This window comes from Papaver somniferum, chromosome 1, assembly GCF_003573695.1.
Source record: "Papaver somniferum cultivar HN1 chromosome 1, ASM357369v1, whole genome shotgun sequence".
NCBI classification, from domain to species: domain Eukaryota; kingdom Viridiplantae; phylum Streptophyta; class Magnoliopsida; order Ranunculales; family Papaveraceae; genus Papaver; species Papaver somniferum.
Window position 1 is genome coordinate 230170016 of NC_039358.1, and position 13781 is coordinate 230183796.

The window sequence follows — 13781 nt, forward strand, 5'->3', positions numbered from 1 at the left end:
GTTACAATTCTAATCCTGGATATAAGAAAAAGAATGGGTCTTATGTTACAAATAAATTTACTGGAAATAAGAATGGTGATGCAAAAATTGGTACATCTATGCATAATGGGCATTATGTGACTAATGGTGATACTAGAAGAGGTCAATGGGATTCCTCACAAGTATAGCGTCAAATCTGTAGAAATAAAGGACATTATGCAAGCAGATGTCATTTTAGATATTATCCTCCTTCTACTTCTGGCTTTGTGGGTGTTACTGAAGCTCAAGCTCAAGGGAATAATACTATACAACAAAATCCTCCTCAAGAATTTAATGGTTTGCATATGAATACTATACCTGCAAATGATGATCCTTCTTCATCAACAACATGGCTTTCTGATTCAGGTGCTTCTGCTCACATGACTGGTGATGCTTCTATACGTCAGAATACTTCTTCTTACAAAGGTAAAAATGGAGTTTTTATTGGCAATGGTAAGTCTCTACAAATAACTCAATCTGGTAATTCTATTTTACATACTTCTACTGCTAGTTTTAAACTGCAAAACATTTTACATGTGCCAGACATGAAACATAACTTGATTTCAGTAGGACGGTTTACCACAGATAACAATTGTTACTTTAGACTAGATCCTTTGGGTTATGAGATAAGAGATTTACACTCTGATGTTCTTTTGGCTAAGGGGAGAATAGTGAATAATCTTTATCCAATTTCTTCCTCTCATTTTCATCATGCTTTTACCTCTTTACATGGTCACCCCTAATCTAAAATCATTCATCAACTTTATTCTTCAAAACATATCATTTTAGATTCTTCTAAGTCTTCTATTTTGTGTCAACCATGTCATCTAGCTAAGAGTAAAAGACTTCCTTTTTCTACTTCTTTATCTCATACCTCTATTCCTTTGTCCTTAATTCATTGTGATGAATGGGGTCCTTCCCCTGTGCATTCCTTACAAGTATATAGATATTACATTCTATTTATAGATGATTTCAGAAGGTTTCATTGGATTTATCCAATGAAACTAAAATCTGATGCTTTAAAATGTTTTGTTCACTTCAAAAATTTAACTGAAAATTTATTTTCTACCAAAATTCAATCTTTCCAGACTGATGGAGCTTCTGAACTTATTAAAGGACCATTAGGTTTTTATCTGTCCACAAATGGTATAAATCTTAGAGTTTCTTGTCCTAGAACCCCAGAGCAAAATGGCCTTGCTGAAAAAAACACAGGCACATTGCTGAAATGGGGAATACTATTCTTTTTAATGCATTTTGTCCAAAACATTTCTGGTTTGATGCTTTCTTGACTGCTACTTATCTCATAAATAGAACTCCAACTCCCATACTTCAACATAAATCTCCTTTTGAAGTTCTATAGAAAACAACTCCTTATTATGCTTCTCTAAGAGTTTTTGCTACTGTTTGTTATCCTTTTTTGGACCAATCCAGATAAGATAAACTTTCTCCTAAATCTGTGAGATGTATTTTTCTCGGATATAGCTCTTTACATAAAGGCTATAAGTGTTATGATCCAATTCTTAGGAAACTTCATATTTCAAGAAATGTTGTTTTCTCAGAAACTGAATTTTATTATATCAATCATTCTTCAACATCTTCTTATGTACCTATTTCATCTCCTATTGTTACTGAATTATCTCCTGCTCCTATTCCTTCATCTAATACTTTACCAAATGATACTTCCACTTCTATCATTACAAGATCTATGAGAGGCATTTCTAAAATAAAAATTTCCCCTGATCATGTAATGCATACTTCAATTAAATATCCAATTCCTTGTGCTTTTACTTCCTTGATGGATATTCCCCTGAGCCAAAAACATTCAGAACTGCAATTAAAAATCCAAAGTGGAAAGTCTCTATGACAGAAGAACATCAGGCTTTGAAAGATAATGATACTTGGGATCTAGTTAAGCCTGAACCTCATATGGTGTATAGAATTAAACTGAAATATGATGGCACTATTGATAGATTTAAATCCAAATTAGTAATCTTAGGTTACAATCAGCAAGATGGGGTTGATTACTCTGAAACTTTTAGTCATGTAGTTAAATTTACTACAATAAGAGTAGTTTTGGTGTTAGTTGTTTCTCATAATTGGAGCATCAAGCAATTAGATGTATCAAATGTATTCTTACATGGTTTCTTAACTGAAGATGTTTACATGTCTCAACCACAAGGTTTCATTGATCATGTTCATCCAGATTATGTGTCTAAGTTGAAGAAGAGTTTATATGGATTGAAACAAGCTCCAAGAGCTTGGTTTGATAGATCAAGCAATTTCTTGGTCAAGCTTGGTTTTGTCAGGTCAATTTGTGACTATTTTATGTTTATATATACTTCAAATTCTTCAGTAATGATTCTATTACTCTATGTGGATGATATTATTTTGATTGGAATTGATGATTCTCTTACGGATAAGTTAGTTACTTCTTTAAATGATGAGTTTTCTATGAAGCAATTAGGTGATCTCAGTTATTTTTTGGGCATTGAAGTTGCAAGAACAACTGATTGTTTAATCTTAACACAGAAAAAGTATGTTTTAGAATTACTTACTAAAGCAAATATGTTAGACTGTAAACCAGCTAATATTCCAGTAGTCAAAGAATCCAGGGCATCTATTAATGATGGAGTTTTACTTGACAATGATGCTGATTATAGAACTATAATAGGAAGCTTGCAATACTTAACAATGACAAGACCTGATATTGCTTTTGGAGTGAATTATGTATCACAGTTTATGCACGCTCTAACAGATGTACATTTTTTGTTAGTAAAAAGGATTCTCAGATACTTGAAAGGTTCTATTGGCTTAGGCATCACTTTGAGGAAAAGTGATATATCCTCAATTACAGCTTTTACAGATTCTGATTGGGCTGGTTGTCCCGATACAAGAAGGTCAACTTCAGGATACACAGTTTTTATGGTAAAATCTTTAATGTCTTGGTCTAGTAAGAAACAACCTACTGTGTCAAGATCTTCTGCAGAGGCAGAATACAAATGCTTGTCAGTTACTGCTTCTGAATTGGAATGGCTGTCCAACTTGTTTAAAGAATTAAAAGTTCCAGTTAATTATCCTTTTACAGTTTATTGTGACAATACTTATGCAATCTGCTTAGCCTCTAATCCTGTGTTTCATGCCAGGGCAAAACACATAGAGGTGCAATGTCATGTTGTGAGAGATTTGGTTCTGGATGGTTTTCTTAATGTACAACATATTTCTTCTCAACATCAACTGGATGATCTCTTCACCAAAGGGCTCTGTTTTCCAACTTTTTCTTCTTTACTTCATCAACTCTTGGGAATATCTACTACTACTGAAGATACTACTACAACAGATCCTTGTCAGTCTACTTCTAGTGATGTTGCAGAAGATGATATTGGTTCTCATTTCACCAGTTTAGCTTTACTCAAGCCAGTGTTTTAATTGTATTTTTCAAGCTTTCTATTGTTTTCACTTGTATAATCTTGAGGGGGGCTATTAGGATATATAGTCAATGGTCAAGTCAGTCTTGACCATTGTCTTAGTCAATGGTTATTTTGTTTTCAGTTTTCTTATCCTGTATTAATACTGTCTGAAAACTTGTGGTCTGTATCTTGAACATCCTTTGCAATACAATAATATTTTTCTCTACACTATTTTCTTGCTCTAAGATTTCACATTGTGCAAACCTTGTTCTCCGTTTTCTTTGTTGGGTTGATGAGGATTGATTTTGAATTGTTAATGATGATTAATTTCAGAGTTGTTACCGATTAGGATTACTTATACCATTTTTTCTTCGATGTTTTTCTAAATTGTTTATTACCTCTAATTGATCGAAGGGTGACTTACATTATAAAATACCACAGGACACCCCGTATCGAAGGCCCTAATCGTTGGGTAGTGTACTGAAGCCCCTCACTTGTTTTGAGGAGCCCCTACTTGGAAAGTTCAAAATTCTTGGGCTTGTTTAATGCCATAAAACAAGTACAAAACAGCGAACTAGGGGTGTGTAACGGACGGACGGTTGCGGATTAGGGGTCACCCGTAACCGAACCGTCAAAGTTGCGGATTTGCAAAATTGAACCGTGACCGGCCCAATCATCCGCGGATTTAACCTTTGCGGATCCGCGGATTGTACGGGCCGGTTGCGGATTAACCGCGGATTTGACCTAGTTTTGATTGTACTTGTTGGGCCTAAATTCAGTTAGTGTCTTAACTTAGTTTTGATTGTATTCAGTTAGTTAACTTAGTTTTGATTCTATTTGTTGGGCCTAAATTCAGTTAGTGTTTTAAGGACTTTACTTCTTTCTCTTTGGGCCTAAATTCATTTAGTTAACTAAGTGATCAAAGAACTTCACTTCTTTCTCTTTGGGCCTAGGTTCATACTCAGGTAAGAAAACTTTGCTTCTTTCTACGGTTGCGGTAATCCGCGGTTTTCAAATGACAACCGCAACCGCATCCGCACCGCATGCGGATTTGAGAATCCCACCCGTGTCCGTCCCATACGTCTTGCGGTTTGGGTGAAATCCGCAATTTTGCGGACGGATACGGGTTAAATCCGCGGTTCCGGTTTTTATGCTCACCCCTACAGCGAACTTTCACTGCCACAAGTTTAACTACCTAAAATATATCACCTTAGGCAACAAAATCCTAGGTCCATGGCTTCCATCCCTCGTACTCTTTGTAGTAGAGATAATTTGAAAAGTATGATGTACGGATCCTTGAGAATAATTTGAAGTTGTCCATTGTTTGTACCATAATATTTCATACTAAAAATGGGCTCATTTATGCCTAATATGCTCCTTATACTAGTTAAGTATGGGAAAATTGGGCCTCACAAAGCACTCTATGTACAAGCCCATGTGCAAAACTCCAAGCCAAGTAGCAAGAACGTACTGCATCGTCGTCGCCATGTCAACGAGGACCAACCGGAAGTGCCACATGTACAGAATAGGAGCCGCCATTTTGCTGGAACTGACGTAAGCGTGACGTTAGCAGCTGCAGCTGGCAGCGGAATATTCAGTTCCCGTTACCGTTGACGCCGCCAGCATTTACTAAGAATATTCCGATAACCGTTAACCACGTCAGCATATTCCTAGAATATTTCGTTAACCGTTAACGTCGTTTTAACACCGGCAGGGATCCATGACGGCGTCAGCCTTTTCCTTCTTCTGCATCAGCATGCGGTCTTCTCAGACACCGGTTATCCTCTCCGGAGATGTTAACAGCAGAAATTGCTGGAGACAGCGGTCTTCTTCGCCTCGGTGAAAGCAGCAGTTGGCCGGCGACGTCGGACTTCGCCTCGGAGACAGCAGCAGTTGGTCCAGGGCAGTGTCCGGCAGCTGGACCAAATTCCGTCCGACAGCAGCGACCGTTTACGCCCAGTTGCTTTATACTGAGGATGTTTGCACCCTACCAAGTCGGACTGAGTCGGCTCGCTGAGTCTTCCGAGTTGAGCTATTGGCTCGTTAATATTTCAACCCACACTGATTTTCCTTGCGGATTTGTACGCCCACTGTGGGCTTTAGCATACCTTTCCTGTTGGGCTTAACATTTGAACACCTAATTGTTTGGGCCAATCCTTTGCATCTTTTGGTTTAGCTAATTCCATAAGTGAAAACTACGGTCACAACCATTTTTCATTCTTTATTCACTGTCAAACTCACCGTCCCAAATGTTCACGGGCGCACCCATTTTCTTTCACAAAATTTTTCTCAAGCCCAGAATTTATAAAATTATATTTTGGTATTTGTTTTAACCGAGCTACTTCTCAATTCTTCTTTTTCCTCTCAATTCTAATGAAACACCAAAAGAATTCGCAAACGTATCACTGAAGCCTGCTCTAAATTGGATAGATCATATGAAAATCTTCATCAGTGATGGTGTAATTATGGCTTAACAAGGAGAGATGTGAAATTGGTAAGATTTCTTATCTAGATCTCTTGATAAAAAAGTAAATTTCAGATTTGATGGATGAAATTGGGGTTGAGGTTTCTATATGATTTTCGCCTCAAAACAAAGTTACATCAAGGATCAACCTTAAAAGGATGAACCCCCTTCTCTTTCCTCGATTTTTCTTTTGAAGTAGTCAGATCTGGTGATTTTTGAAGACAAATTTTAGAAAAAATATTTCATGGAAACTCAGATCCTGTTTTACATCAAAATTTGATTTTCTCTCAAAACAAATTTCAATTAGAGATTTATGATTAGCCAAACTGGATTTACAAATCCGTGTATTTAATCTCAGAAAAACTTAGATATTGAGATTTGCAAATTTATCCTGAATAAGGGGAAATCTGAAATTTTCGGTAGCTTGCATGTTTGTTTTTTTCATTTTTTTTATAAAATATGCAATATGAAATGCAAGTACTATTCAACTATCAATACATATGACTCACGAGACTTCATAAATGATTCTTTGGGATGCAGTGCGCTCCTTCGTTAATGTTGTGCAGGTGTTGTTACAAGACCATTACCACTCTGGCATCATCAACTACAGCTCTCGGTTCATCATTATTCGAGAAAATGCAGTGAATAGTATTTCAACGGAATTATCGTCCAACCATAATTAGTTACCTGCAGCTAATGTGAGGATCTTAAATATCAAGTTAGAATTTAATTATTATCTATCAATAAGCAGCGTGTACTTTTTTGGTTGTCTTTAATTAAGCATGTAGGCGGTGTCTACTGGACATCGTTGATTAGCCTCTGCACTATCTGTATCGACGTATCGATTGAGATTGATATGTACTAAGTACGTGTGTGTTGTTGCAATGTTTTTCAAGTTAAGAATTTGGATGAGTCATATTCTTAATTAACCTTGGTTCAGTGACGTTTGGGTCAGTTAATATGTCCAAAATTCTGTTGTGTGTCTAAAGAAATGATTGCATGATTTGTTTTGCAGATACGAAAGTGACTACATAATCTATCATGCAGCTGAAAAAATGGTTGCATAACCTATTATACATCTATAAAAGTTGTTGCATAACTTGTTATGCAGTCGAGGAAATGGTTGCATAGCACGTTATGCAGCAACTTTTTTTTGTTAATATTGAAACTAACAAAAAAAAAGAGTGCATAACTTGTCATGCACCTACAATAATATCTGCATAACATGTTATGCAGTCATGAAAATGGATGCATAACCTGTTATGCGTCCGAAAATATTGTTACATAATGCATTATGCATCGAGAAAATAGATGCATATAACCTGATATGCATCCGTAAATATGGATGCATACTGCATTATGCATCAAACTTTTTTTATGTACGCACTAAAATCAACCAAAACAATGGTTACATAACTTGTTATAGATGCATAACTTTGTTATCCAAATGCATAATTTGTTATGCGGTGGAGAAAATGGTTGTATAATTCGTTATGCGTCTGCAGAATGTGTTATGTATCTTTTTTGGTGGCTGCATAATGGTTGTGTATAAAGTTTTCGAAAATTTTGCCTAAAATGATGACCACCTCCGGTTTTTTCGTGAGTTTCTTTTTTTTATATTCTTGTTTGTACTCGTTGCGTAGCTCTCTTAAAAAGATTTCCAACGATATAAAATTTGTAAAATTCTAAGGCGCGGATTTTTAGATATGTTATATCCAAGTTGCGTTGTTAATTATACCCCTAATGCATAACCTGTCATGCGGATGCATAATCCGCCATTCATACATTTTTAATAATTTCATATAATTATGGGTGTCACGAAAATAATTATGGGTGTCACGGAACCTAAAATTAATTGTGGGCCTGACAATGAGAACATTATTTTTTTTTGGGCCTGCGCCTTATTTTCCCATTCCATAATCCTAGAGAAAGATTCTAGAAACATGCAGGGCAAGTCAATGCAATTTGTGTCGGAGTCATGCAGGGAAAGTTATTACAGGAGACATTCATGGAAATTATTGCAGGGAGGCACGCAGGGGAATTAATACAATTTATTCCTATCTCGAAATTAGGTTAAAGAGCCTAATTCGTACCATATAAATACATGGGCTCATAACCCAAAAAGATAAGCAATCTCCACCACTAAAATTCATGTGAAAAACTCAACCTAACTTTAACGTTGGAGGATTTTTTGCAGGTGCCTCTCTTTACACTGTTCAATTGGAGAAAAATGCAACTGTTCGATCATCAATCACCATCAGATTCGTGTTTGTGGTAGAAGTAGGGCTGTCAATGGAAGAATATCCGTCAGATATTTGGATATCCGATATCCGACAGGTTAAGCATTATCGGGTATTCGATATCCGAGAATATCCTATAGGATATCAAAATCAGATATCGATATCCGATAGGTTAAGCTACCGGATATCGGATATTTGTCCGATAATATCCTGTAGTGACAAAAAATGAAAAGAACCTGTAATCAGAGATGAAATTCAAGTTACAAACTTACAGTGTAATCTGTAATCTTTAATCTGAGGCGAAATTCTCATACATACCATCTGAATTGTCTTCAAACGCATAAACAGTCTTAAAACGTTACACTCAAGTAGTTATGTCTCTAAGTAAGTCTCTTATTCACACACATACATGAAAAGAAACACAAGCAAATGCTAAAGAAAGTAAAAACTGGAAACACAAAGTATGATAAGTACTGTGTGTCTCTGTCACTCTCATCTCCATCCTCTGACTCTCTTGTCTTCATTCGTCTTCGGCTTCCAAATTTTCCACATCTGCATTATAACAAGTCATTGAAGTCGACATTCATATAAGAATAAGATAGTCATCATAAAAATTTAAAATTAATTATTCAAAATTTAACTGATAAGATTATAACACACATTTATTCTCAAGGATATATAAATTTGTTGCTCGTGTAAGGTGGATCACCGCTCAGCGGAAATACCAGATGCAAATCAATTTGGTTAGTCCAAGTATAACGGCATCAGGTGAATGCAGTTTAATTTAAACTCTATGAGCTAAACACCTCAGTTGAAAAAAATGATGCGTCTCACTAACTCTCATATAAAACTGTAGGAGGAGCAAGAAGGGATGTAGAAGAACCAATTAAGAGGTTTGATGGATATATTCTGCACTGTCAAATGGCTACTGATCATCAAAAGAACAAACTTGGTCTTGGAGTTGGTGGTTTTAGTCCATATACAGGTGTTAGTGCTGGTTTTCAACATGAAGATGAGAAGCAATGCATCTCTCAATACCAACTATTCTGTGCAAAGTTAGTGCGGGTTCCTAGAGATACAGGGGACTTTGTTCGGCAGGGAACTTAAAAATTTGTGAAGTTATGCACCACAAAACACAGAAAAATACTAATAATACATGATAAGCTTTTAAGAGACATGAGAATACAACATCTGGCTAAACTTCACATCATTTTTCTAATCAAAATACTAACAACACTTGGAGATTACAACTTACATTCTTCTTCTTTGCTGCTACTGGAGTTTTAACACCTTTCTTGAGAGTCTGCAATAAACATTAACAACAAGAGATCAGTACCTGAGTTCGATTAACCATAAAAGTATCATACGTTATCTCGGCCTTCATAATTATGAGTTTAGGGGCCAAATGAATCTGATTCCATTTCAGGCCTTATTAGTTGAAATATATCAGTACCTAAACAAATTTTCCTTCACACTAAACATAGAAGACACGTGACGAAAAAGAAACCCAGCACCTGAAAAACCAATTGAGTTGAGATGAGGTTAATGATTATTCTCGGATTTGAAATGAATGCAAAGGCCTGAACAACAAAATTTGTAGATATTAGCCAAGAACAATTATATTGTGGACACACTTGAGCCGTAAGTGGGTTGCAGACAGCTAAAATTTATTCCCCTTGGTGTCAACATTGACCCAAATAAAGAGGAACGTCTCCATCACCTGAAAGCCATCGTTATTTTTACTAACAAACAATTGAAGAACACCTAAAAGGAAGAAATTAATGAATCATATGAAACTAAAGGAAGATCAGCGTATTTCATTAAGGAGCATTATATACTTACAAAATTTGATTCCGTATTTGAAATTGATGAAACCCCAATTTCTTCTGCAGATTTTTCTTTGATGCTGGCTTAAGCGGAGATAGATAGCTTTCTGTGGAGAGAAAATAGCCCAATGTTACATTTACAAAAGTAGATCAAAGAGACATACCTCAAAAGTGAGTATGCAAAATCTCACCTTCAATAAGAACTGAACACATACAAAATACCCGTAGATAAATAAAATGGATACGTTGCAAGGTGAGATTGAATCACTCCAAGAGTTCTTGCCTTCATTGAGTTTGAAAACTCATAATTATGAAAACTCATAATTATGAAAACTCATAATTATGAAACCCTAATTTGGAAACTCATAATTATGAAACCCTAATTTCATAAGAATCAAACATAGAAATCGAACATGGAAATAGAAGATAATCAGTACCTGATTGAGCGGGTGAGTGATTGATAAGCAAAGCAACTGAGTGAGTGATTGATCGAGAGTGATCGAGAACTGAGAAGAGAAGAGGAGGAAAAAAAGAAAAGGAAATGACTCGGTTCTCGACTGAATTGACTGATAATCGATTGAATTGACAAAATTACAATTATACCCCTAATTCTATCGGATATCGGATATTAACCAAACAGATATAGCCCAATCCGATATCGATAGGTTAAGGAAGAAATATCCGATAAATATTTTTATCCGATATCCGATATCCGATAAAACGGATAAAATCCTATAGGATTTCGAATAATCGGAAACGGATTCCGGATATCGGACATATATTAACAGGCCTAGGTAGAAGCTTATTTTACCATACAAACATCCATCTTGAATATATTTAATTGATAAATAGCTTACCCCCTTATAACACGTTGAAGTCGAAGTGGGGATAATTGAACTAAAGAACATGCTCACATGCACACAGGTTAGCAAGTAAGACATGTAGTGAAACAAAAAGATCGGACTACAGAACGTGCCTACTTGTGCGCCAGTACAGTAGTGAAACAAAAATAATTAAGTTTTTAAACTGCTGAAGGTTGATCTATCCTCCAATGGTTGACAGACAACATCCCAACTGGACAAATAATGCCTGACATCATTTTGTTAAACATCTCCAATTGTGTATTAATTATTTAAGAGACAGCACACATAAAATAGAAGAAGAAATGTATTCAAGTGTTTACAAATCTCTATTCTGATCAGCGACTCCTAAAAAAAAAACAACTTGCTACCTATCCGTTTTTTCTTCCTTGCCTCCATTGTTGAATACTTCAAGACTCCCAGCTTGTTCATTTATCAAACAAAACCTTTCACGCAATCAATCAATGGAGTTAATGATGAAGAGAGGTCTTTTAGTTCTCCTTGTTATTTCCTTTGTATTACTCTTCCTATCAAGATGGATGCCCATCACAAATCCATTGCTAAGTACTAGTACTCATAATCTTACCACAGAGTGTCCGGAAACAACGGGGACGGATATTGTTGTCAAGGATGTTTATAATACCAACATTTCTCACATACTTTTTGGCATAGGAGGGTCGAAAAAGACATGGGCGTCACGAAAACATTATACGGATTTATGGTGGAAATCAAACATAACTCGTGGATTTGTGTGGTTAGACGAAAACCCGAACAAAAAAGAGTGGCCGAAAAATTCGCCTCCATATCGGGTTTCAGAGAACACGGGTAGATTCAAGTATGGGTCTAGCACGTCAAATCGAATAGCTAGAATTGTGTTGGAGAGTTATAAATTGAGGTTGAAGAATGTGAGATGGTTTGTCATGGGTGATGATGATACTGTTTTCTTCACTGAGAATTTAGTAACTGTGTTAGCAAAGTATGACCATAATCAAATGTATTATATAGGTGGAAATTCAGAGAGTGTGGAACAAGATATGAAGCATACTTATGGTTTAGGCTATGGCGGTGCTGGTTTTGCTATTAGTTATCCTTTGGTGATGGAGTTGGTAAAAAGACTGGATGGGTGTATTGATAGGTATTCTTATATGCATGGTTCTGATGAGAGAATTGGTGCCTGTTTAGCTGAAATTGGGGTTCCCCTAACCATAGAACTTGGCTTCCATCAGGTAAATTATGGTCCTGTTTTTGGTTTCATTCAGTTTTGATTTTGATTATGGTCTCTAATTTTGTGTGTGTAGGTAGATATTCGAGAGGATCTGTACGGTTTATTAGCTGCACACCCAATCACACCACTTGTATCTCTGCATCACCTTGACGACGTGAAGCCAATTTTTCCAACTAGTGCTAATCAAATTGATTCATTGAAGAGGCTGATGGCAGCGTACACGTTAGATCCAGGACGAATCTTACAGCAAAGCATCTGCCATGATTTAAAACGGAAATGGTCTGTGTCGGTGTCTTGGGGTTACACTGTTCAGGTATATCCATGGTTAGTGTCAGATAAAGAACTCGGAATTGCATTTCAGACGTTTCAAACGTGGACGAGTCGCGGAAACGAACCTTTCACATTCAATACTCGCCCCATGAGACCTGAACCTTGTGATCGACCACTTGTTTATTTCCTAGACAACGTAAACAATGACGGAGTTGAAGAAAATAACAGAACGTTGACTTCATACAAGAGGTTTGTACCTAAGCCAGGAGGGATCGACTGTAACCGGGATGACTTCCGCTCGGCTTTAGCTTTACATACTGTTAACGTTACATCCCCAAGGATGGATCCTGTTGAGTGGAACAAGGTAAGAACATCTAATTAATGAGTGCAACTATTATTTTTTTGATGATGGCTTACAAGAAACTTATATTCAATCTTCGTATGAAACTATTTATTCCAGGCACCGCGGAGGCAGTGCTGCGAGATTACCAGCCCCATGGACGGAGAGGATAACTTCATTATTCACATTAGAAGTAAAAGATGCAATTTCTAAGACCTCGTAAGGTACACCTCCGGCGCCGCAGAGAGAATTACTTGAAGCCCTACAAAGGCCATCTCCCTTTCCCATATTGAAAGCCGTAAAAGCCGTTTAGCTTCCATGTCAAACATCAACCTTTTTTCTGTAAACAACTGTAAAAATGGAATGACGACTAACATCAATATCAACGCCGATTAAAATTGCTGTTGATCTAAAACTCCGGTAGTCACCGACTGTTATTTTTATTTTCATGAGTATCCTGCAGCTCCACTATTTTTAGTTCCTCAATTTTCCCTTGGATCTAAACAGATTCAAATAGCTTTTAAGATGCATCTGCAAGCATAAATGTTGTTCTTAATACGACCTCGGGAGTTTATCGTAATTCGTAAAACGCAGACATTTAAGGATTGCGAAAAATGGGTTATTTGTCCAAAAAATTTGAAAACATGGTTCAAATGGACGAGTAAAAATTAGTATGGGGTGAACTGGAAACAAAAAAATAGCAAGGATGAAACAGGATTCATTGCGGCTTAAATTTTAAAAATAACAAGGATGAAAATGGATGCATGCTGATATAAATTAAAAATAAAAAAAAATATTTGAAAATGGGTAGGATGAAACTGGTTACATCCTGGCTATTTTTATATTTTTGTCCATTTCAACAGTATCTTTTTAATTTTTGTCCATTTAAACACTATCAAAATGTACGAATTTTTTTCACCCAGAAATTATTGATTTTGGTTTTTTTAACCAATTTTGTGTAAAGATTGCCGGTTACTTCTAACCACAATCCATGCAACGACATTTAAGGATTTCCAGCCGTCCCAATTTTTTGTATCAAAGAGCCATGCTCAAAAAAACTGTAGTTGAAACAATGGAACGTCAAAATTCAATGAGAGATAAAGAATGATTATTACCTTTTGCAGGTGCTGG

At 36.3% G+C, this 13781-nt stretch overlaps 1 protein-coding gene and 1 long non-coding RNA gene across 2 annotated transcripts; one reads left to right on the plus strand and one right to left on the minus strand.

The window, feature by feature from the left end:
* Window positions 1–9665: 9665 nt before the first annotated feature.
* Window positions 9666–10239, minus strand: LOC113338143. Its single transcript, XR_003354642.1, has 3 exons — window positions 10178–10239; window positions 9972–10062; window positions 9666–9849 (listed from the first exon to the last, which is right to left on the minus strand). It is a non-coding gene; the product is annotated as an uncharacterized LOC113338143 (long non-coding RNA).
* An 894-nt stretch (window positions 10240–11133) lies between these two features.
* Window positions 11134–13177, plus strand: LOC113338154. Its single transcript, XM_026583651.1, has 3 exons — window positions 11134–12041; window positions 12114–12674; window positions 12771–13177. The coding sequence occupies exons 1-3, from the start codon at window positions 11280–11282 to the stop codon at window positions 12861–12863; spliced, it is 1416 nt and encodes a 471-aa protein (XP_026439436.1). The 5' UTR covers window positions 11134–11279; the 3' UTR covers window positions 12864–13177.
* Window positions 13178–13781: the final 604 nt, after the last annotated feature.

Coding starts and splice junctions, on each gene's coding strand:
- LOC113338154 (XM_026583651.1), top strand. CDS start 11,280: ATGGAGTTAATGATGAAGAGAGGTCTTTTAGTTCTCCTTGTTATTTCC. Junction 12,042..12,113: donor TAGAACTTGGCTTCCATCAG/GTAAATTATGGT, acceptor TTGTGTGTGTAG/GTAGATATTCGAGAGGATCT. Junction 12,675..12,770: donor ATCCTGTTGAGTGGAACAAG/GTAAGAACATCT, acceptor TATTTATTCCAG/GCACCGCGGAGGCAGTGCTG.